The sequence below is a fragment of the Helicoverpa armigera genome, chromosome 20, assembly GCF_030705265.1.
Source record: "Helicoverpa armigera isolate CAAS_96S chromosome 20, ASM3070526v1, whole genome shotgun sequence".
Classification (NCBI taxonomy): Eukaryota; Metazoa; Arthropoda; class Insecta; order Lepidoptera; family Noctuidae; genus Helicoverpa; species Helicoverpa armigera.
Window position 1 is genome coordinate 9,278,208 of NC_087139.1, and position 24,472 is coordinate 9,302,679.

Below are 24,472 nucleotides of genomic sequence, written 5' to 3' on the forward strand. Positions count from 1 at the left end.
TTCTATATTGACGTCATTCTTTATTCTTCTCATCCATCGTGAGAAGCATTGTCATTGCTTGCCATTTGTAGCCTCCCTCAAATATAGTGGTAATTAAGTTTACAAGCTGTTTTTAAGTCAAAGCCTTTCAAGATGGAATCAGTATGATCGAATCAACATAATGATAATATGAACAGATTAACTCCAGTACAGTACCTACTATTGCTGAATATACAGGTTGAGAGCGGCCTGTCATCATCATAGTCTTGCCTTTATCCCAATTTTATTCGGAGTCGCCGCAGTGTATTTCCTTCTCACCATTTACATTCTTTCTAGCTTTATCGACTATTCTCTATATCTATCTATTTACATTCTTTGCTCGTGCCCTCCATATTCACCCACATTCATTTCTTGCTCAAAACCTGCGTCTATTGCAAAAATAATAGTAGAATAACAGTGTGTCTTCAAAGCTTATGCATAAGGAATTAATAGTCTCCGATAGCATCAAATGTTTATGACTGCAGATGTACGTAGTTTATCATCACCGTCTTTTGTTTCAACTGGTGTTGCAACGCTCACTGTGTCAACATTCCCACCTTGTGACCTTACGGTCTATTGTTTTATATCTTCATACCTTTTGTGTTATAGGGATAGTTTAGAGTTCTCGGTTTGTATAAGATTTACCTGTGTAGCTTGATAAATATTGGAAGAGAGAGAGAGAGAGAGTCTATTATTTTAATTGGTATTTCTGCTATGTAAACTTTTTGGAATTTCTTCATTCATGGATGAAGTATTTATTCCATTATGATAAGAACCAAGGAAGGAGGGCCTACCTACATACATTTACTACGCCACACAATCGCTTAGAATTCTTCGTTCATCTAACATCGCTAAACTTAGCACAAGTAACACTAGTATGATGACGTCACTAGCCTCAGTTATTTAATGCTAACTTTCAAAAGGGCAGAGGGATCGGAATATTCCAGACGTTATTCAACCCTTTCGCCACGACCTATCAATCAAAGGTCAACACTAAAGGTTAGGGAATACCGTAACCTTTCCTCATAATACACCTGTGATCTGTTTGAAATCGAAGGTTAGAAATTGGTCTATTTTTAGAGTTGGTGTGTTTCTTTAGAGTGCCCAATAGGTAGGGTCGCATTGGGCAGGTCACTTTGGCAATACTTAATGCAATTGGCTGTGTGTGGTAGTATTTTGGATATCTTTCGAAATCAGAGCAAATTATCCTGATAACCAAATCAGTTTCAAGTAATTATATGTAAATCCAAAATAATGTATAGGTAATGGTTCAAATTTTGCAATTTTACAACAGTTATCCCAAAAAACAACTCTCTTATTGCTACCCAATTTTGCAGTAAATACTCGAGGATCACAAGCCACAATGGCTTTGGGTCTACAGGAATATTAGACGTGTCTCGTCACGTACGCTATGCTAATCGTATACGTGTTTATTGTCATTGTACCGGCAGCCATGACCTCGCACAACATGATACACAGCTTATAAGGATAGACCATGAACATTGATGATCAAATCCAAATCCTTAAGAAAGCCGATGCAGCTTTCTTAAGAAAAGCTTATCAAAGCTCGGCTACGGCATAATTCTTCTTGAAGGAAGCTCTTTCGTTAGCTCTTTCTGCAGTATCTTGCCACCATTATGTCAGTGCTGCACTGGTGCTAAATAGCCAGTATTTTCAAATTCATTCAATGGTTTTTAGAAGAAAATGTAGCCAACTCAAACAAAAATTGCAATCGTAACATGGGCCTGATAAACAGTGATGTTTGGAAATCTTCATGAACCATTAGCTTAAAGCTGATATCTTCTCATTTCAAAAGGCACAAAACTCGTCCAAAGTTTCATGGATCCAATAATCTGTTTCCAGAGACTTTATTCCATGCAGATGTAACTACAAGAATTCACATTTATTATGCAGGTAACGTGGTCCGAGTGAATGTCAATCTGTCATTGTACCGGCGGCCATGACTTACTGCTTAACTTGAATATATTAAACTGATGACAGCGTTTGATACTTCAGAGATCGGCAATCATTTGAAGTAATAGAAATTCTTCAAAACAAAGTCTCCCTTGTTTGGAGAATTCAGTGCCATACCATATCCTAATTGTTCAAAGGAAAGTTGTAACGTTTCAAAATGCGATCCTATGCCATGTTTTCACTCAATTATAGAATGGTATTACGTTTCTATAAATCCATTTAAAATTATTTGATGTTTAAAACTTAGAAGAAAAACATAGCCTGTGGATAAAACCTGAGGAGAAACTATTGTTAAAGATGTTCACTTCGATATAAAATTAAATCATAACATCAATATTTTTCTCACCTTGACTGATACCTAGTTCTAAGATTTTTACCTCTTCGATAAAAAGTCGAGCGTCATTAGAGCAAAAAATACCAATTTATAGAACTAGAACTTTTCCACTGTGAATAGAATCACTGAGGTGACCTCAATTAATAGACAATACAAATGAACCGGATTGATTGAGCGATTTGTTCAGACTATCACCTGTTTTGTTCCCACTGTAGGTAACACCTTTTGCCGGCAGACCGTTTAATCGAAAAAGGAATTAATTTATACTGGGTGTAGATAAAATAGTCTTCTATAATGTTTGGTTCTGTCGCAAATTTTTGCTAGCTTAATTTTCGTTGAAGGGTATTGAACAAATGGCAATACGAAAAGAAAACAGTTTATTTTAAGCATAGAAAACACTTGTACTAGACTTCTGCGAATTTGAACTTCAAAGTTCGATGTGAATTTTAACTGCTTGAAGAAACTGTAGATAGAGTTGCATTGGACAGCTAATCAGCAAAAGCCTATTCAATAGTAAACCCCTCTGGACTGTACTCGATATGTATTTCTTTTATATCTTGATAACTTCTTTGTCATTAAATTAATCCCAATATTTTCATGATGACTGATGTTTTTGGACACGCACCTGTAGAAGTGTAGATAGTTATCTAAATAATTCCAGTTTCATTATTTTGATCGATCGCTACACGTGACTCATCGTCCACAAGAATAATATCACTTCCAAGTTTCGTGTATTAAAGGATAAAACTTTTAACCTGGAAGACCCTGATATCCTGGGACCTTGCTCTTTAGGAGCTATAACGACTTTCTTATCCTTGATGCGGTTCCATGAAATCGCTTATAAACTTCCTGTGTGATTTCGAAGCGATTCTCAACTTTGTGAAGTAGTTTCCTTATTTCTTTTGGATCTTATTGTCTTAAAGCTAGTTTATTATCGATCAATAGTGATGGTTTTCTTGTGGATATTTTTTTTATCGGTTCAGCATCATTTAGCTGGGAAATAGTAAAAAAATACCTACAACTACTATAGTAGCATACTCATATACAAGTCTTGAGTCTCGCGGGTCTTAAAGCGTTTCATCATAATCATCCTCCTGCAAATTATCCCAAATTTGTTTTGGGTCGACCCAGTATGTCTTCTTCTTCCATACTTCTTTATCTGGCTATAAAGTTTGATAGTGTTGCCTTTTAAATTATTTCAAGACTTAATTGACAGCTCATGTAGTTTCTTAAAGTTCTCAACAAAGTCCAATTCAGCTTATGATGGTATCATAAGACACGTGTGATTTCTACTCCCTATTATTAAAACGCAATCACAGGTAATAACAATCAATACTGCATATGTACTACAATAATAATCGTTTCTTACTCAACCTTTTTGTCGACAATACATTGTAGAGGCTTATGAGGTGTGTTATGATAATTAAGCTGGCCTTTGACATCACAAACTCCATGTTATTTCGTTCTCATACTTGAGAAGTCATTAATTTTATTTAGCAAAAAACATATTTTTGTCGTACCTATTAATATTTTAATGTTGGTGACACGGCCGTGAGCTCAGCATTTGCAAAACCAAAACATGCTATTATTTTCTTATAGTAATGACTGTTTGACGAACTTCGAGATAATAGAGGGAATCGAAGATTATGTAAATTACCATTTAAAGCGACTTTGTTTGAGTTGAGCTGGTATATTATTATTTATCGTTAATGTCTACTAAGTGTCCTGCATCTGCAGACTAAGTACCATCCAATGACAATTGTATTCTCGTTTATTTTAAATACTAGCTTTTATGAAACATGTCCAGAATATATTGAGAAATTCTTATTATACCACCTAAGTTTCGTAAGACCTCATCTTTAAATACTAACTTTATGGGCACAAAAAGTAAATTGCCAATAGATGCGAAATATTGCCAAAGATGTTCAAATGACGGCCGGGACCCACCTATTTACTTACGTACCTTCCGAGCACGATGGAACTCGTCGTGACAAGGTGAACCCATCCACGAACCTACCGCGGCAAGCATTGCTCAACTCTATTACTTATCAATCTATCAATGTGGCTATAAAGAGATGAGCTGGTGGGTTTGTAGGTTCGTGATAATAACCAAGAAAGCCACCTAACCTTTATAATCTTGATTTCAGAAGCAGCCCACATGACGAGAAGGCGCTCAAGCTGTCGACTGAGGAGCCTCTTCACCTGGGGCCACCTCCTCGGTCCTGCTACCCTCTCGTCGTGATCCTGGCACGAGATCTACGGGATACGGGGGAGTTGAGACCTGATGATACGGTGGGTGACGAAGTCTGTTGGTGAAGATATGATAGGAACAGGGTCTGGCGATTTTAGCCCTTAATTTATGAAGGGACCTTCCCTTCAAAATTATATTCGCGAAGGGTTGTTTCCTAACCAAGAGCTTAGTGGGAAGATTTAATTTATATCTGTTTTGGCTATTTTCGATGAGTACGTCTGCTGGCTTTCCTTTCCAGATTTGAGAGGGATATACCATCTTTCATCTCTTTACACGAGCCTCTCGTAAACATATTAATGTAAATTCTAAAATGCTGTAAATGTTTATAATTTAGTTAAATGAAATACTCTGTACAAACAAACAAGTACTGTAGGTACTGGCAATAACCGGCAATTTTCTCGATCTTTTTCCTTCCTGTTCATGATATTGATAAAAGCAGATAAAATAGATGTAGCAACAGTATCAATCGGCAACACTGTTCATTTTCCTCGTACATTTTAGTTAAAGTAGCTAAGTTTATGTTGCCCGCCCACTTCAAAAATCGGTGTCCGATTTTTTGTAGAAGAAAATTCGGACCCACTGATAGATATAGTGCAACGCACACCTGCACCTCCTGTTGATCGGAAAATCCTAGTCAGAGCGTCTTACAAAAAGTCGGTCCGATTTATTATTTGTCCTACAAGGAGTCTGATTTAAAATTGCAATGTTTTGTCCAGGTGGCGTTAATAAGTGTGGTGCACATAAGGGATGACCAGTGTCCGCTGCCCAGTGGTGTCATTGCGCAGTACTTGAAGCAGGCGAATGGACACCTCTCCTGTTTGAAGGTAAGATAGATATATTATATACTTTATTAGGTGCACCAACTTTTTCAATTTTGATCTAATTAAAGCAGGTGACATAATGGACGGTCTTATCGCTAAGAGATCTTTTCCACCTCAGTCGTAAGTGCAAAAAAACTATGGGGAAACTGAGTAAAACCGCAACTGTTTAGTTAAAGGGGGATTACCTCATTGGTAAAATTACTAAGGCTTTTACACCGACAACATTAACGTCCATTCTCTTAACTCAATAGGTACTAAATTCTTTATTAGCATTCCATATGTTATACAGGTTGGACAACAGTCTAGTTCAATTGAAGGACAGGCTTTCCCCATTGGTAAAACCAGTAATCACCAAACAGCCTAAACTTTTGACACTGGGATCTTAAGGAAGTATAAGACAAAGTGTCATTGGATTTCCCATTTGTAATTTATAAGTAGCGAAGAGGAGGATCAGCTTATAAAAACAAATAGAAGTAGGATGTCTCCAGCAGCATATTGGGTGGTAAGGAAAATGCTAGTCCAAGGGCTCGATTCTGCTAATTTTACTTAAGCGACATACGATTTATATCCAACTGAGATCCAATCACGACTCAATTACGATTGAAGCGTATGTGACATTCCGCTATGTTTTCTTTTAAATAAACGTTTTTATTCTTATCTGTGATTCAACAATGAATCATATTGTCTGCAAATGATTTACGATTGCAATCTGATTGCTTAATAAACTGGAAGGTATTGGAGTCCGAGGTGTAGCCTATGATTGGTTCTCCTCTTATCTCAACTCTCGCTCACAATTTGTTGAAATTGAACACCATAATTCACAAACCGGTGAAATATCACACGTCCGATCAAAAAAGAATTATATAAAGAACTCTATCCCACAAGGCAGTGTACTAGGTTGTATACTGTTCTTATTATACATAAACGACCTCCCAAAAATCATAGATTCAGTAAGTATCCTATTTGCTGATGACATATCAGTGATATTTCCGTGTAAAAACAAATTAGAATTAAACCCTAAAATTAATAAAACCCTTTCTGAAATTGTAGCGTGGCTTGAAGACCATAACCTTGAAGTTAACTTCACTAAAACCAAAATTATGCAGTTCAAACCATATCAGAAACGTCCAGTAATAATCAACTACACCCACCATAACACAACAATAGAATGCGTTGACTCTTTTAAACTATTAGGCTTACACATAGACACTAACTTAAATTGGAAATGTCACATCCATAACATAAGCGGGAGACTATCTAGGTTCACATATGCTCTACTCCAATTAAAAAAGTCGACAGACCTAAAATCAGCAATTGTCGCCTACTATGCATATGCACACTCCTGGCTTGTGTATGGAATAATACTATGGGGTAATAGCACGAACGCAGATGTCCTATTCAAACTGCAGAAGAAATGCATTAGAATCCTCGCAAACATCGACGGAATGGATAGCTGCAGGCCACACTTCATTAAACTTGGCATACTTACATTAACATCTATGTATATTTTTGAAATCTGTATATTTGTCAAAAAACACATTCATTTATTCTCCTCAAAGAAAGACCATTACTCACAACCTCGTAACCTAAGAAATAAAAAAAGCGTGTAAAAATTCACTTGCTCTACCGACATCAAATCTATCTATATTTCATTCTGGGCCCTATGTAATGTGTATTAAGATTTATAACAAAATACCAAAACAATTAAAAGAAACCTCCAGTTTTAATATATTTAAGAATAAATTAAAAAAATACTTAATCCGAAAATGTTATTACAGTTTAAAAGAGTTTTTCGAGGACAGAACTAAACAGTAAGATAGTGTGCAATATAAAACAATTTAAATATAATATGTTAGAGTAAATAGAGGTAGTATAAATATAATGATAGTATAATAATAAAGGTATATATGAATATAATAATATATATAAGTAAATATATAAGTTGTGCCTAAATATATAAGATTAACTAAATAGTTTGTAAGTAATTGTATATTAAAATTGCTGCGCCCTAACAGGGTATCATGTATGTACCTCTACATTTTATAACACCTTGTAACACTCATGATTGCAATAAATATTTGAAGTTTGAAGTTTGAAGATTGTGCCTAGAGCAGACTACCCTATAGACCAAATGGCAGACTAATACCAAACCAATGAAATGTCATTAGCATACGATCGGTCTTATATTAATAGCAGAATGCCCGATAGGGTTAAAAGCTGCTATTGCTACATTAGCAGAATCAGTCCCCAAACCTATATCAATATTCGGTTTTAGGGCCTATGCACAGGATACTGCACTCCCACTTGTGCGCGAGTCCCTATGACCAGACGTCAACGGCGACGGCCCGTATAAAAAACGTGGTATACACAGGCCCTCAACCAACATTAACTTTTGGACTCTTCCTTAATCGGTTAATAAACTTTCTGTCATTGATTTGACATCAATAAAACAATTAATTAACACGTGTATGCTGCGAATAAGTTTATTTACAAAACCCTCAGATATTGATACAGTGATTAATACTCAAACGTGTTGGAGTACCTACTACGTGTTGTGAAACATTAAGCGACAAGTCTTATATGCAAATATTATTGTTTACTGAGAATACATTTGTTTGTTTATATGTTGGTTGTATGACTATCTTGCCTTGGTCGGTGTGAACTTTTCTTTAAAGTGTTCGTTTTGCTTCTTTGTTTGCTATTTTTTTAAATGTCCTTGCGATAGGGTTGATGATCTTTAGATAAGACTGCTATGTTACGTAATTTGTAATTGTTCTCTTTGATGATTAATTAATTTACAAAAAATAGTTAACAATACATCTTAATATTCGCGGCATTTGCAAATCTTCATCATCAGGAGCCCCAATTATTATTCTACCGCTGGGAAAAGGCTTCAAATCTCATGTGTGATGTGTATTATGTGGAAGTCTGCGGAAGTATTCTTCCTCATTCGGACTCCATGGCAATGCCGCTTGCTATGCATCCAAGTAGTCAAGAAATGCTTGGTACCTAACTCACTTGGCGAGACGTTGGCACGAGCTACTGCGGTTTGATTTCGGGGTTGTCAGAAGTAGCCAGAGCTAGGCCGTGTGCACTTGGGTCATAGCTGGAAGTAGTGATCAGCAAAGGGCCTTCCTTCCTACCTTGTAAAGTACTAATTGGATCATGTAGTACAATATTCTGCGTTATTGTTCCAGCAACTATACGTGAGCGGCGAGTGCGGCGGCGCGGCGGAGTACGGCGCGGCGCACGCGGCCGACGCGCTGTGCTGCGTGTGCGCCGCGCACCCGCTGTCGCGAGCGCTGCTGCCCTGCCGGCACGCGTGTCTTTGTGCCGACTGTCTGCGTGAGTACACACATACTATACCTGGCGTATTGTTCCAAACAGTTACCGCGGCCCTGGTATATAAATAGGCTAAGAAGGAACATGGTGGGTTTTAGTCAGTAAGAGTCTGACACTCCCTCACGCTGCACCCACAGCGGCAGAGCGCATCTTATGTTATCCCGCCAACAAAAATTACACAATAGTCGTTGACATATAAGAATGCGTCCTGGTGCACGCGCAGGCCGCGAGCCGCTTGCTCACTGCGCGCGTGCATTCAAGGCAATGATTTGGTGCTTCTTTTTAGCTCAAACTCATGCAGGGCTTAAACAGTAATGTTCGCGAACTGCGCATTCGCCAAATATGGACACACCCTAAGAAAAACATAATAAGGACACACGATTTTTTTTTCTCGCTCGGGTACGAGAGAAACCGCAGGCAGAAGCTAGTTATTCATTAATAGTTTGAGCTAGTAGGAAAATAGGTAGTTATAAATATCAATTTGCTGTGTGATAGAATTAATGATTAAGACATAATGATATTTTTAACACCCGCTTGAGGGTCACGCGATGCACTTAAGAGTAGTAATGGTTGATTTGTTTCTTCATTACGGAAAGCTATTAATTTTAGTGTTTCGATGAATCCATTAAGAATAATAACTATACCGAATGATTTTTTCGATTTAAGAAGTAAGTATACCGAATGATTCAGCTAATATATTTTTTATTTCCCTATGTTAATTATCCACTCGATTTGCAGTTATTTTTTTAGGTGAGATTTTCTTAGTTTATTATAGGATTCCTTTAGCGTCTTTTCTAATGCCATTTTCACGACTAGCTCTTCACACTCGCAATAACAAAAGCCAGGAATAATAAACATACGAGTAAATGTAAATATCTTGGTTATTGTCAATCAGTCATTTGTTTTTATAAAGGTAAGGGTGCGTCTACACGGTGCATGTTGCTGGAGCATGTTAACATGCGCAAGTGACAAGAGCACGCGGGTGGGTATTGTCTTTTGATACATGCGCGAGTCGCTGGACCCGCACGATTTTAAAATGCATGTAACCTGCGCATGTGCCTCAACAAGCGCAAGCTACTTGCACTGTGTAGATGCACCCTTAACATAAGTTCTTGTCAATCAGTCATTTGTTTATATGTATAAAGGTTATTGTCGACCCCAGTCACGGGGCAGTGATTTACGCTCTAGTGAGTAAGCATTAGCTTCGACACACACCTACTTATGGTAGAGATATATTTTATAGCTTATTGTTTGTATTTTATGATAGTCATTAATTAAGGTTACAGTGTTAATAAATCTAATTGTCGCTTTAATAGGACTTGTATAGGGAAATGTTAGTGTTTAATCGGAAAATTAATTGCTGACAAATCTGGTGACTAGTTATTATTTTTAATTACATACCGATTACAGAGAATAAAGATTAGGTACCTTGTATTCTAATTCGGTAACATCTCGCTCGAGTTCAGAGCGTAGCAGAAAATTAAATTCAGGACTGAAAATATCGGAACAACTTTTGCTTAATACCACAAATCTAAAAAATATCTTACCATAGCTATAGCACAGCTTGCATCGCCCACTACAGCACAATCCTAGCACTTACAATTCCGATGGCTTACTAATATCTATTCGGAGTGTTTCTGCCGTCAATACGAACGAATGCGGCTCAATGTTATCGGCGCCTTGAGGAGCTCGGGCTCCTTAAGGTCAGCCTTTTGGTGGATCTACGTGTGTCAGGATTATATCATCGTTTTCGATTATATCACCGTGATCGTAGAGGAAAATATTCTGACTTTGTAGATGTTTTTGGGGTTGGAGTTTGAACTTAGACCGACGACCGACGTTCAAAGTCCAAAGACTTGATAGGTGTTCATATTTCGTCAAATAAATAGAACAATGTTGAAGGGATAGTTATGGACGTCCTCGCAATAGAGATTTTCGTTCTGTTGTGATATGGAGTTTTTTTGTAATTTGTGATATGAAAATACCAGGGCGTGATGTTTTCATCTTGTCCCTCCACAAACATGAAACTAACTTACTTTTTCTCTATTTCCAGCGAAACTAGACAAGTGTCCGATCTGCCGCAGCGTGATCACCAGCTACTTCTGCATCCGCAACGATGACGAGCGCGACCTGTCCGAGCTGAAGCAGCAGCGCTTCTTCAACCGGCGCCTCTTCAACCTGTTCCACTACCACTAGCCAGGTCAAGTGTTGCCATGTTATATGTAGACCTATAAAAATGTCTAAGACCTATTCTGAGCTGAGTATGAGCTATGTTGGGGTCGGCTTCCAGTCTAACCGGATGTAGCTGAGCACCAGTGCTTTACAAGAAGCGACTGCCTATCTGACCTTCTCAACCCAGTTACCCGTGCAAACCAATACCTCATTATACCCTTGGTTAGGTTAGGTATTTACTGGCTTCTGACTACCCGTAACGACTGCCAAGGATGTTCAATGACAGCCGGGGCCTACAGTTTAACGTGCCATCCGAAACACAGTAATTGGTGTCTCTAAGATATACTGAGCTGAGTACCGTATGTGGGGTAATAGCACCGGTACTCAGCTGTATGCGGTTAGACTGGAAGCCGACCCCAACATTGTTGAGAAAAGGCTGGGTGGTGTTGCACCCCACGTAAAGCCAGCGTCACGGGCTGTTACCTTGTATCAGCCCTCATTAGAATTCCACAATTGAGCAAACTTTGACATTCGGTCTTGTTAGGAAATTAAATCTATGTACAGCTCTCTCATTGAGAGGAAAAACCACAACTGCATAACTTTCCTGGTCCATCTATACGAAATAGTTTTTTCCTTACAATAATGTATATTCCCTTTCACAGGTTGCAACAATGACATTAGGACGTGCAAGAACAGTAACAATATCAGACTTGCCACTAAACGACAGTGTGATATTAGAACTACCGACTGACGACAAAAATATAAGTAAAACAAACTAAAGAAAATACGTAAAAACACATATTTTCAAAGTGAATGTGACATTGTGAACTTTTAATTTAATTTTAATGTGAATTTTCATGTGTGATATGGAAATTGTGAATTAATAAAGTGGTAACACTTAAATTAATGTCAAAAATGTTGCCATTTTTAAAATGACTGTTAATTACAAAATGAGATGAAGAGAAATGAAGCTACATAGGGTTATACTTTTCATTTTTAACAGAAAATTTTTACTCATTAAGGTGATTAAATTAAGTGTTACCACTTTGTTTTATTGTTTAATGTCCGAAAATACGTTCTGTTTTATGTAAACTTATATCGTCTCTTAGTCGCTGTATATCTAATCCATGTTTTGTATCATTGTATTACAAGCGGGATAAAAATTGTCATATGTTTTGGTTAGACTTAAGAAATGTCAAATTAAAAAAGGTAAGAGTACAGGAGAATAACTGAACTTATAGAACAAGTGATAAATATGTTTCGCACTACAAGTGACTGTTTTGAGGCGAAATTCTATGTCTTATGAGGCTTTTCAGCTCTGAAGATATTAGAAGAATTGACTGACCTGACAGTCTATTCTTCGCTATGAAGTGGGTAAAACTCCCAAGTCATCGAGTCAATGTTCAGGCGACTATGTATGTATGTTTGTATGTAAGAGTGGATGAGAATTATGGAAAACTGTGATAAAGATGCTTTGTAAATTTGCTGTAATATGTACATATACTTTAGGATTTACTTTATAATTTGTTGTGTCGACGGTAACCCTTTGGATGTCGACTTTTAGCCTAAATTATAAATATTACAGACAAATATATGTATATGCACATAAATTATTTAAAATTTGTAAGATATAAGATGGCTGTTATATATTGTGAAAAAAATATACCTTATTTGTTTAAGTTCAATTTTGTAGTCAAAATTATTTCAATTATTGAAAGCCTGTCGACTTTCAAAGGGTTGAAATAAATGTAACTATCGAGGAGGCTCGCTCTTATGAACATAATTGTGCCCAGAAAGTTTACTAAATGAGTTAACTAAATATTGCGCCTAGCTATAACTATAGACTATGGATCAATTATGAGCATAGAGAAGTCAGACCTCCGCTATCGAGTCTTTATTAGTTAAACTAGCTTTTCTATCATAATTACTTATTTATGAAGATTCAGAATTCACTGGAACTTAGATTATCATACATGTACTAGAAAATGTAACATAAATTGTGAATAAAAATGATAAGTATCTAAAATATTTTTCTATGGTACATGTGTAGTGTAGATTTAATATTTTAGTCCTATGTAGTCTTCCAGATACCCTAATGTAGATCTCATTTGAGTTACAATAAATATAATTTACATGATATTTGTGTTTGATTTTGATACTTGAGCGCATCGATAAATATTGATACATAATTTCAAGCCTGGAAAATGTCCTGGTAAAACAAATAAAAAAGAAACTTTCCCCAGTAATTTTTACCGACTTTCCAACAGACGTAACGACAGTAGACAATAACCGAAGATTTAATAATATTTAGGGAAAACTACATATTAATAGGATTTAAAACACTGATTTGGGTTCACTTAATAAGATTCTTAATCAACTAAAATATTGCAATCGCCCATTTTGGCTGAAACACCAATCATAGCGCATGACGTCACAATTAGGTAAATACTTTACTCAGTGTAGTACGCATTTGGATCGATTTTTATGGTAGTTTAAGACTCCATTCGACTTCAACACGAATCGTGTTCAAGTATCGGTCACTTATTAACAGTATAGAATAAAAACATGCAGAAATTTTATGTGTGTTTTATTGAATAAGTGAATCTTGTATATTAATCAAAGCACAAGCTATAGTTACAACATCATCAAGAACTTTAACCAAACTTGAATCAAGACAGGCATGTGGTTTTAACATGTTGAATTCACGTAATCGTCCTATCACCCGCTCAACATAAATTCTTATGCTTGCTATTTGTTTATTTTCTTTGGCTACAGATTTACTTAACTCAGCTCCAAATTCAATATTTGGAGGCCGTACTAATAGCACACCCATTTTTTGTAAATAAACATCTATATGCTTAAACCCTCTATCTGCCATTACCCACATATTGGGTTGCAAACATTTTGAAAATTCTGAACTTTCAACAATGCTTATATCTGTTGTTCGGCCACCATAACCACTTGAAACATAATGTATCAAGCCATTAGGGGTATAAGATATGAGGTATTTAATAGTGTGGGCTTTCTTATTTTCACACCAGCAAAATGCTTTATTTAGGGTCTTTGAGGGTATTTCTACTTCAATCTCCAAACAGTCTATTATACAAGTCACCTTATTGAATCTATGTCTAAAAGCAATAGGTAATTGATTTTCAATAATTTCCTTACTTAATGTTGCAATGAAAGGACGCATTACAGTGGCTATAATAGGTACATTTTTCAAAAATATTTTGCTAGCATCAGTTCTATCAATGCCAAAGTAATCAGCTAGTTCATGGAATGAATTATTTAACCTAATCTTTTTTAGACATAGTAAGATATGGTTAAAAGGTATGTTTGTCCGTTCTTGAATCAAACTAACTAAATTATAACAATTTGAGGGTATGCCAATATAGTAACAAGGACTGTTTTTAATTGTCTTCAAAGTGCACTCTAAAGAATTTAAATCTTCTATATTGCTATCATCCTTGCATCTATTGCTACAGTCAGGTGTAGGCTCCATTTCAAACGGATCATTTACTCTCTCTATTTTAACTGTTACTGATGTTTCTGTAAAACTTTCAGAGGGAGTAGAAAAAGTTTCACTGTCTAATTGTTCTATTTTGGCTATTTTACATAATACGTTAGCATTTGGACTCGATGGCTTACTATTAACACTTTCTTCAAGACTTGATTCCTCTATAACTATACTTTTTTCTTCGAGTTTCTTTTCAGCCTCTTCAAGGATCATAATTTTTCGTTTCTTAGCTATATAAGGTCGCTCCGTTGTGTCCGATATCCCTGGCTTCCAGTCTGGTTGGCAAGTAAACGTTTTGGGCATACATCCCGGTTTCATACGAACTTGTGACACGGACCCCATTACATGATATTCCATATAATTTATCATATCATTTGGCAACTGAAAAAATGAAAGTGATATGTAATAAGAATGATAACCAAGACCAAAACAGAGACAAACCCTCAATAAAATTGTTATTCTACAATCTATAAACAAAAGTACACTTAACAAACATTTTATTTTTAAAACCTATTAATACATGACAATATACTTACATCAAAGTGGTCTTCACAGAAATATAGCGGCGAATTAGTGACAAGATCGTAAGGGTTTCGCCGAGCGAGTTTTAACCATTTATGTCTTATTGTTTTCTTGTAGGGGACATGTACAAACACTTTTTTCGGTGTTGATATTGATGTGTTTTTACACTGAGGTACTGCACACCACTTATAAACCTTGGAATTCATCTTGAATTCATTATTATCACACGAAATATGCAATAAACTTTCTTCTCTGGTCGGGAGTTGACACTTTTGACGTTTGTTTACCTAATTGTGACGTTAAACTCGGCGCCATGACAGTGTCATGGCGAGTGAAAACGTAGGAGCTTTTTTCGCGCTCTATTTTAAAAAGAAATTCGAAAAATGTCTTTAAACTTTGTTAAACTATGCTTTATTACCGAAATAAAGGTTTTTTTTTCGTACGTAGTAAACTTACACCCGACATTACACAGAGAGAGAAAAAAAAATGAAGAAATGTGGGAGCGGGGATTTGAAAAACTTTAAATAGAATGCGGGGTAATCAATATGGCGGTGAACACAAATCTTATATTAATTAAATCCCTGTTGATTGATGATATTCCGTGAGACACCAATACCTACTTCAACTATTCGTAGCAATAAATACCTCGTAAATAAACTAACAAAAAGCATGCTTTTTTATATATAAGATTTGCACAAAGCTCTCAAGTAGCTTCCATGAAAATGTCAAGTTTACATGGGGGACAGTTAAAACAATAAAACAATACATTTACAAATCAAACAACACATTTATTCTTACAAAACTAGGCGTTACTATCACTTCTTTCCTTCTGTCGTTCCGCGTACAACTGAGAAGTTTTTACAGCTGAATATAGACTAAATAATAAATGCAAGGCTTGTATCCTATCATTTAGCGTGTCTCCAGCAATGGGCACGTCGAAGAGACCACAGACTAAGTCCACGTATTGAGAGAGAGTGCAGTCTATGGTGCCGGGTGGGAAACCGACCTCGTTCAGAGTTTCTTCCATAGATTCTGGCCATTCTTCCATTAGATTGTCAATGTCGGGCATTTTGCTGGAAGAGATTTGAAAAGTTATGTTAATTAAGTGTAAGCTTGAATATAGAATAAGTAAAGATATTTCTTGATTTTAAACGATCCGAGGATGTGTGAATATCTTTACATGACATGTTCCTTAGTGTTTAATTCGTCAGGCTGCCATTTAACCAGGCAGCATCGGTTTGATTGCCCAGGTAACTCGGTTGAGGAGGTCAGATAGGGCAGTAGCTCCACGTAAATACTGGTACTCAGCTGCATCCTGTTAAGACTGGAAGCCGACCATAACATGTATTTAATTATTTACACACAAAAAAACCTTAAATCTACCATTACAGGACGTGCCTAATGCGACAGATAGCTGGACAGATAGGATGAATGAATGATTATCTCTATATATTATGTTATTCAGTATTACCTAGTGTAAGCCACAGTGGGAGCTGGTTTAGACAGGTGCAGTTCACTGACATCCTTGATCCAACGCTCGATGGCTTTCGAGTTCTTCTCCGCATTCTCTATTTTCTTTGTCAACTGGAAGCAGTTAATAATATTTGTCAGTTACTTACTTTATCGTTGGTTATCATTTTCCATAAGTTAAAAAATAAATACGAGGAACCTGGCATGTACTTAATCTTAGATTACGCCTGCGGTTTCACCCGCGTCTCGTGGCATCTATTCTGACTATATAGATAAGACTGGATAGCCATATGGCTAGACAGGATTTAATACCATATGGCTAATATACTTGTTATACCAAATTAATTTTGTATAATTAATTAACAAAATATGGAAATAATAGAGAAAGTCACACAATGTTGAATAATAATTACCTACCTATTTATCACCTTTTAGTTGTATAATAAACACCAAACCAAACAGGAAAATATATTGAATTAGAATATATTGTTAATACATTTTCCTTGCTGATAATGTTTGTAACTAATAATCCTCATTATAAAGCAGTAATTCCAGTTCATTTGCATGTAAGCTAGACAGACTCTCTTTCGCTAATTCTGTAACTGCGATAATCACTTTCATTTTGATTAATCAATAATACATTCATTATACCAAATGTATTAGTCAGATAATATTATAAAAACTTAGTAGTTTTATCCAGTTACGGGGAGAAGTTAAAAAGCGAGTGCATCTGTGTAAAAACAGCTGGCACCTATACCTTTTCCTAGCTTAACCACACTGTTTCCCCTATACAAACCAAACCACATTAAGGGAAAACATACGGTAGTATAAAGGTAAAGCAATTTTACTGTCAAACTATCACTACATGGTATAAAACAAATTCGCTTTTCCTGTCCCTATATCCCTATGTATGCTTAAATCTTTAAAAATACGCAACGGATTTTGATGCGTTTTTTTAAATATAAAAAGTGTTTAAAGAGGAATGTATAATAACACAAATTAAATTGCATTGCATCCGTGCGAAGCCGGGACGAGCCGCTAGTAAATAATAATTGATTGGTTGATACATACCACAGTGGACTTGGCGCTGCTTGTCTTGGAGATGGCTCGCAGCTGCAGATGCAGTAGAGCCGAGTCACTCTGCTCCGCCGCCGGCTCATCCAGAACCGTTAGACCTGGAACCAGAGTGGTGGAAGTTTACTTTTATGAACGGTTCAAGCGTATCTAAAAGTTGTATTTTTTATACCTCTAGAACCCAGCGATTTTTTGTGCAATCACTTTTTCATTCAAGCAAATAAGTCAAGATTGTGGTGGCAGTATTTGAAACTTGTTTTATTTCAAAATGTTGTTTAATTTTATGTGTTTTGTCAAAAATTTCGAATCATTAAGGAAAATATATTAGAGAGACAGGGATGGAAAGATGAACATTGCATTATCTCTTCTGGGAAGATTATCTGTTTTGGGAAGTCAGAAATGCTACCGATTTCACGAGGTTTCCTTACCCAAGTTATCAATATGCTCCAACACATTATCAGCAAGTGTAGCAGCTCGCACATTACAGGCCGGGGTGGTGACCTTGATGAAGGCATCGATGTCGCCCACAGCCGGCACGAACTCCGGCACGAACGGCTGTAGCTTCAGGTCTATGTCGATCTTTTGAGGAGTGTACCTGGAGTTTATAACGTTCTTATTAATCTGGGAATATCTATAAGCTTTTAAATCCCTCACCACATAGCTATAAGGGTCCTTATTTTTTAAACATTCAAAAATAAAAATGTCAATATAAAATGTATATATACCCTTTAGTCCTACACAGTTTTCGGCTTAATAAGACAGATGAAACATCCTAAGTAAGTAGGACGTGTATTACGAGATTAAAAGTGAAATCAGAAGCAGCGGATACATAAAATGCGTCCTTTGGAATGCCATTGATATCGCATGTAAAGTCGAAAGATGTTACATAAAGCAAGATTTAAAACTAACTTGCATGTCTTCAGGATTAAAACACGTTGAAGACGATAAAATTATGGATCCTGGATCCAATTATTAGACGATAAAATTATGGATCCTGGATCCAATTATTAGACGATAAAATTATGGATCCTGGATCCAATTATTAGACGATAAAATTATGGATCCTGGATCCAATTATTAGACGATAAAATTATGGATCCTGGATCCAGAGGCACATCTCCCTAAAATTCAGAGGGGATTATCAAATGGCCAATTAGAAGAACATTTCAACGTTATAATCCATAATACATGATTATTACAAAATCCAAAAGCGGAAATTTCACCCATACATACGACAAATAACGAAGATAGTATAATAGGCTACAATTTGAAAGCTCACTGGATTGCGATAACGTGGAAACAATGGCTCGATGATATCTGCCTAATTGTAGAGGTATGTTGATGAAATTATCTCACAGCCCGTCTGGGAAACACTTTTAGCCATTTACTTGTCTATTTTTAATCAGACATATGAACATGCTATAATGTATATTTGCAAATTCATCTTTGTTATTGCAACTTTGGAACGAAAAAGAGTACCGAAAACCAGTTTGTGTAACCTATTGCACTTTTTGTGAGACAGATTTTGCAAACATGGTAGCAGATAAACCTACTACTTAATTATCATAAAATTATAACAGCATACTGCATAGGTAGACTATCTTCTTAGTTTAGTATTGTTATAAGAATAGAATATTATAAAACTGAAGTTTGCTTGAACGCGCTAATATCGGAAACTACTGGTATGATTCGATTCTTTTTTCAGTGTTTGATAGTCCATTTACCTATCTAGGAACGTAATAGGCTACTTTTTCTCGGGTGCATGGTTATACGCGAAGCGGGTAAAACCGCTGCTGTCTGAAGATATTATATTTATATTCACGATACCAATTTCTGGAACAAGTGCGTTATGGAATGCTATAAAATTTTCACTAACTGCATAATAATATTATATTCAAAGGGTCGCAATTAATGAGCTATGAACAATTTCGCGCTCTAACGAGAATTATTGAAGATCTCGATACCAGATGGTGTGTGTTTGTTACGCTGGGTAATCTTGAGCAAACACTGGTTATTATATCTACCTACCAGTAGATATGAATATTTGTGTAGAACGAATTAATTAAACAAAGAAAATTATATGCATAACAGGTTCATAGATTTTTATATGGGTCTGGTACCGTTTTTAAGACCGGGGAAACCAGTGGCTTTTGGTAAAATTATTAAAAGAAATCAGTACCATACAAATATGATATGTAGGAACTCACATTTTGATTTAGCAAACATGTTTAAAACTAGGTCGCTACAAGGAAATAAGAACAAATCGATTGAACTTTTTAAATCGATATCTTTCCCAAGGTCTCAAATGTCCACAATCGAACTTCCGAGTAACTCGATATCTCGCTTACAGATACAAATTATATCATATTTCATGTATTACATTGGAAAGTCCATTCATTTATATTACGTGCACAAAATTAGATTCGCCATTCGGCCTCATTGATACGAGAGATCTTTGCTAGTTATCATAATTTTTCACTGTAGTTGAAAAATAAACTTTAGTGGTCCAATATAGGGTTGATATTAGCTTGCCTATCATTTAAAATTAATAGGCTAAGTGCAAGGTTGGATGGTGGGTAGAACGCCCACTTAACTTCTATGAAATAGGATCAGGCGACCTGATTTGCAGATGGGATTCACGGTCTTCTGATTAAAATTATTAGTTTTTTAGCTCAAAGATATCGAGTTCTAGTAGGTTGGGGTCAGATTCTAGTAGATGTGGATGCAGGCACTTATTTTTTAACAAGCACTCAGCACTGCAACCGCCTTTTAAACACTTTTCAACTGGCCAACTATTATGTAAGATACTCGCACCTAGCTTAAATATACTAATTCACATTCTTTCAGGTTACTCACCAAATCAATTAATTTGATAGCCTAGCAGGATTTTCTAACATGTGGCATTAATGTTGAAAGAAATTGAAAATAAGAGCAATTCTAATTTAAGAAGCAATAATGCCTTAATTAAATACCTACCATGAAAACAAACATAGACATAACCAATACAAGAATTTGTAATGAGTCGATCCACTTACTTCATAATATACTGGAATATATTCTCCATATCAGGAGGCACCTTCAAGTCTAGAAAGTTCTTGGGGTCGTAAGCACCCTCAGCCGGTATGACCACGCCTCCGCCACGCTTGCGACCGCTGCCCAGAGCAGGGTCTACCACTCGTTCCGGTTCTATATCACCCGTGTCTGTATCTGAAATCAATTTTAGACAGTAGTGGATAGTAAAAAGTAGTTAGATAGGTGTAGTTAGATAGGTGTAATTTGTAAGGTATTTAGAGGATTTTTTGAATGGCTCCGAAACTAAATAACCGATTTGAAAAAAAAATCTTTCACTGTTCCTGAACAGAGAAGAGAAGCTACCACTGTCCTTTGGAAATACTTAATACATAGAGGTATGTAAGGTATAGAGATAAGGGAAGAAGTGTCCCTAGGTGGCGAGAAGGTTTTATAAAGGACAAAGGATTTGGGTGTATTCATTCAGGTTCTTGAGCGAAAATGTTTAAGGGGCCTTCTCCACTAAGAACGAGTAGATAAGGATCTCCAAGAATCTTAAGCAAGAAGTGTTAGTTCGTCAATGGTGGCCCATTGTAAAGACTAGTCTGGACTGGGACGACGACGATACCGCGTGAAACAGTTCTTCTAACAACTTTTCTGGCAATATTAAGAATCTACATACGTAACATACAATATTTAACCTTCCTCAAACACGCACATTCAGTTAATTTACACAGCGTAAGTCAAGGGCCTGCCAGATTTAGTTAACTAGAGCGTACACTAGTATTGTCGGATTCGTCTCACTTACTGCTTGCGCGACCACAGACCGCATTGTCATTGCCTACACGTTTGTAATATTTTAATTAAACAGTAGCAATGGTTAATGTATGTATTTACACCTAAGAATTATTACTGAATAGGCTAATCGTTAGCCTATTCACAAGATTTTATATATTTTCGCCGCTAATCTATAGTTTATTTGTATCAATAAGAGATTAATTCTTGCAGGCCTGATTAACGGTACCTACCTACAGCTGTTATACCACGCAAAAACAGTTAATGCTATCTTACGTGTCTAATTGCATATTATTTAACCGACTCCAACAAAGGAGGTTACGTTTCCAACATTTTTCAGATAGCATCGGTAAATAAGTACACGTATCGCCTTGTGTAAACACAAATCGTTTGCAGGAGACCAAAATAGCTTGAACGGAGAGCATTACGCTATTGTTTGAGAAAATTTCGTTATTTCATCAGTACGGAAATGCATTAGCTTCATGGAAAAGGGCTTCTTGCGTGAATTACTTTAAGAAAATTATGCAGTTTCTAAGAAGAAACGTTAAACTAAATGGGACAAGTTAAAGTGGTCCAGAAGTTGCACAAGAACTGAATGAATTTTAATCAAGATTTTCATTTTCAAGATTTCAAAACCAGTAATTACATTAGAGAAAATTTTAAAGTTATGATGATAGGCTTATGTATGGCTGACGACAAGATGTACTGAAGAGTCGAATATGAGAGAAAGAAAATAAAAAAATGCAACAATAACACCCTTTAGACAGATTAGAAATTTTCTTGGACACATGTGTGAAGTCGGGTAAAAGGAGGCTGAAAATATTCTCTTGCAAAGACATACTGCACCGACTTGGAGCAAAAGTCTAGGGTAAAAAGTATAACAATTCGAATTAAACAGACCTGAGTTGGATGTGTCTTCACGTTTCACGATAGGTCTGGCTCTGCCACTCGACTCCTTGGTCAGATCCACTCGACTCGCCTTCGGGATTTCCACGGACTTATCCGAAGGTTGGGACTTCCCATCTGGAGACTACGGTAGAAATTAAAAGGTAGAGACTGAATAAAATAGAACTAATAAATAAATAAAACTAGACTCTGGATGCAGCCCGCTAAAGATCAGTCCTTTTGGAAATCATCAGAATAATAATGTTCAACAGTGGGCGTCCTATAGCTGAAATGATGATGATGACTCTGAAGTAAGCCGTTAATAAATAAAAACTCTTAACTTTAATTAAGTATTGTTATTTGTTGTACCTGCCTAGATATTTATTGATTACGAAACCCCATTTATAAATTCGATTTACTAAATTATGTTATGCTGGCCACTCATCCAAGACCTAGTTTTCTATCCTATAACGACGAACATTTATGGCGATGCTATCGTTAAATCAACACATTTTCATACCATGAATAACTAATGAACATGATCGTGAGCACACGCACGATCGTACATTACTATCGCTTATTAGTATAATGTGTCGGCTAATAAATTCTACGCGCACAGCAGGAACCATGCTTTTCTTAAAATATCCCCGTGCACGCGTTTTACAGCACAATATTTTTATTTTCAGTCATTTACAACCATACCCGGAACAACCGTACGCTTGATCATTGAACCCATTCCAAAATTGTCTATGTTTACGACGGGGGTAAACAACGCCCTCTGAAGTATGGCGCCCTGCAAACTATGGCGGGAAATAAAATCTTCACAACATGGCTGCCGGTCTAGCACCCGTTTATCTAAATTCCTTGCATGCCGTAACGCAAATAAATGCAATTGATGTTTGTCTACTGTTGTCTACTGCAAAAATAGCTCCATAGCAGTGAAACTGACTATGAACAGTAATTGGAGCGTATAATGTATAATAGCTTGCTGTATTTTAATCAGGATTTATGGCCACTCGATCGTTTCGTTAATCAGAGAATACGGGACAAGTATTACAATACATTTTGGTTAATTTAGTTTTTACCAATTAACTATCTTTTGTTGTATGCCCAACGTATGAATGAAGGTAACCTAGAATCTAGAAAATAGCGAAGAAATTGTCTTTGAAACTACTTATTGAGCCTTAAGCATACGAATATGTGTGCGCTAACACTAATGATGTCTTAAATTACAAGAAACTTCAAAATACCAACCTGATCTTCTCCGGAGAGATGGCCCAAAAACTTGTCGTCGACATCCGACTCGGTTTCGCTGTCCGAGTCGAAGTCATGCCTCGCTGTGTGCCTCACTGGGGGGTTAAACTTGGACATCGTCGCTTTAACTACTTCCTCTTCACTCGACGGGCTGTCGATCTCTCTTGCGTTGACCACGTTCACCGTCTCGTCATACATCACACACGCATAATCGTTAGCCGACCCGTTTTGATCGCTATTCAATGAAAATGTTTGACAGTGTTTGTCGCACGTTGCCATAGCAACGTGACAGAACCTCCTTGCTTGGAATCCCAACGAGGAAAGGCGGGAGTTTCATAGATGGTATTTTTTTGTTAAATTATAGTCATGGCACGGCCTGGTACTGATGAGCTCGGCATAAAGCACATATTTCACACATTTGTGAACGTATGCACGGGACCGCAGACTGACAAGGAATAAATCACGAAATATATTTTGCTAGGTTTGCCAAACACTACGCTTGCGTGCTATTGAATTGTAATTTTATTCTCCTGATCAGTCCCAAAGAAACATAGTATGATGATACATACGAGCATGATTAATGAACTAGCCTTATAAAGGTATATGTAAGAGCACGACCGAGAATGTAGGAGTTTAACGAGCAAATTAAATTTAACCGCAGGAAACTTTTCATTGAAGGAATATCTAACGCGTCGTTAAAACTTAATTAACAATTTTCTTTTTCGAAGCAAATATTCAAGAAGCTATCCTTGATCAGGCAATCAAGTTATAGTTAGTAGCGCAATTTAGGCACATATCAAATTTTCATTATCATCATCAATCAATCAATAAACAAACCACTTAAAGTAACTATCGCATAAAAAAAATGTAGAGACTTGGAGACAACGATGGAACGACTCCAATTACTTACAAATTCAATTTCTCTAAATTATTGCAAGCCCATTTCAATAAGAATTCCGATGGCATTGTTCATAAATAAACTATTGGAATATAAAATGCGCTGTCTACAAAAAGTCTCATAAAGTATTCGTTTA

General features: G+C 36.5%; 3 protein-coding genes across 3 annotated transcripts in view; 1 reads left to right on the forward strand and 2 right to left on the reverse strand.

Moving 5' to 3' along the window:
- LOC110381943 (cell growth regulator with RING finger domain protein 1) overlaps positions 1 to 13,049 on the forward strand; it is a 45,348-nt gene extending 32,299 nt beyond the window's left edge. Inside the window, exons 4-8 of the mRNA XM_064039747.1 lie at positions 4,474 to 4,618; positions 5,294 to 5,401; positions 8,596 to 8,743; positions 10,794 to 10,940; positions 11,575 to 13,049. Coding sequence (XP_063895817.1) covers positions 4,474 to 4,618; positions 5,294 to 5,401; positions 8,596 to 8,743; positions 10,794 to 10,936 — 544 coding nt within the window. The 3' untranslated portion in view covers positions 10,937 to 10,940; positions 11,575 to 13,049. The remainder of the gene's footprint in view (positions 1 to 4,473; positions 4,619 to 5,293; positions 5,402 to 8,595; positions 8,744 to 10,793; positions 10,941 to 11,574) is intronic.
- Positions 13,050 to 13,499: 450 nt separating this feature from the next.
- Positions 13,500 to 14,414, reverse strand: LOC110381940 (uncharacterized). Its single transcript, XM_049848465.2, has one exon. The coding sequence runs from the start codon at positions 14,412 to 14,414 to the stop codon at positions 13,500 to 13,502; it is 915 nt and encodes a 304-aa protein (XP_049704422.2).
- Positions 14,415 to 15,718: 1,304 nt separating this feature from the next.
- LOC110381939 (intraflagellar transport protein 46 homolog) lies at positions 15,719 to 24,145 on the reverse strand. Its single transcript, XM_064039938.1, has 7 exons — positions 23,439 to 24,145; positions 22,200 to 22,329; positions 20,531 to 20,702; positions 17,924 to 18,090; positions 17,493 to 17,596; positions 16,423 to 16,535; positions 15,719 to 16,024 (listed from the first exon to the last, which is right to left on the reverse strand). The coding sequence occupies exons 1-7, from the start codon at positions 23,715 to 23,717 to the stop codon at positions 15,754 to 15,756; spliced, it is 1,236 nt and encodes a 411-aa protein (XP_063896008.1). The 5' UTR covers positions 23,718 to 24,145; the 3' UTR covers positions 15,719 to 15,753.
- Between the last annotated feature and the right edge of the window lie 327 nt (positions 24,146 to 24,472).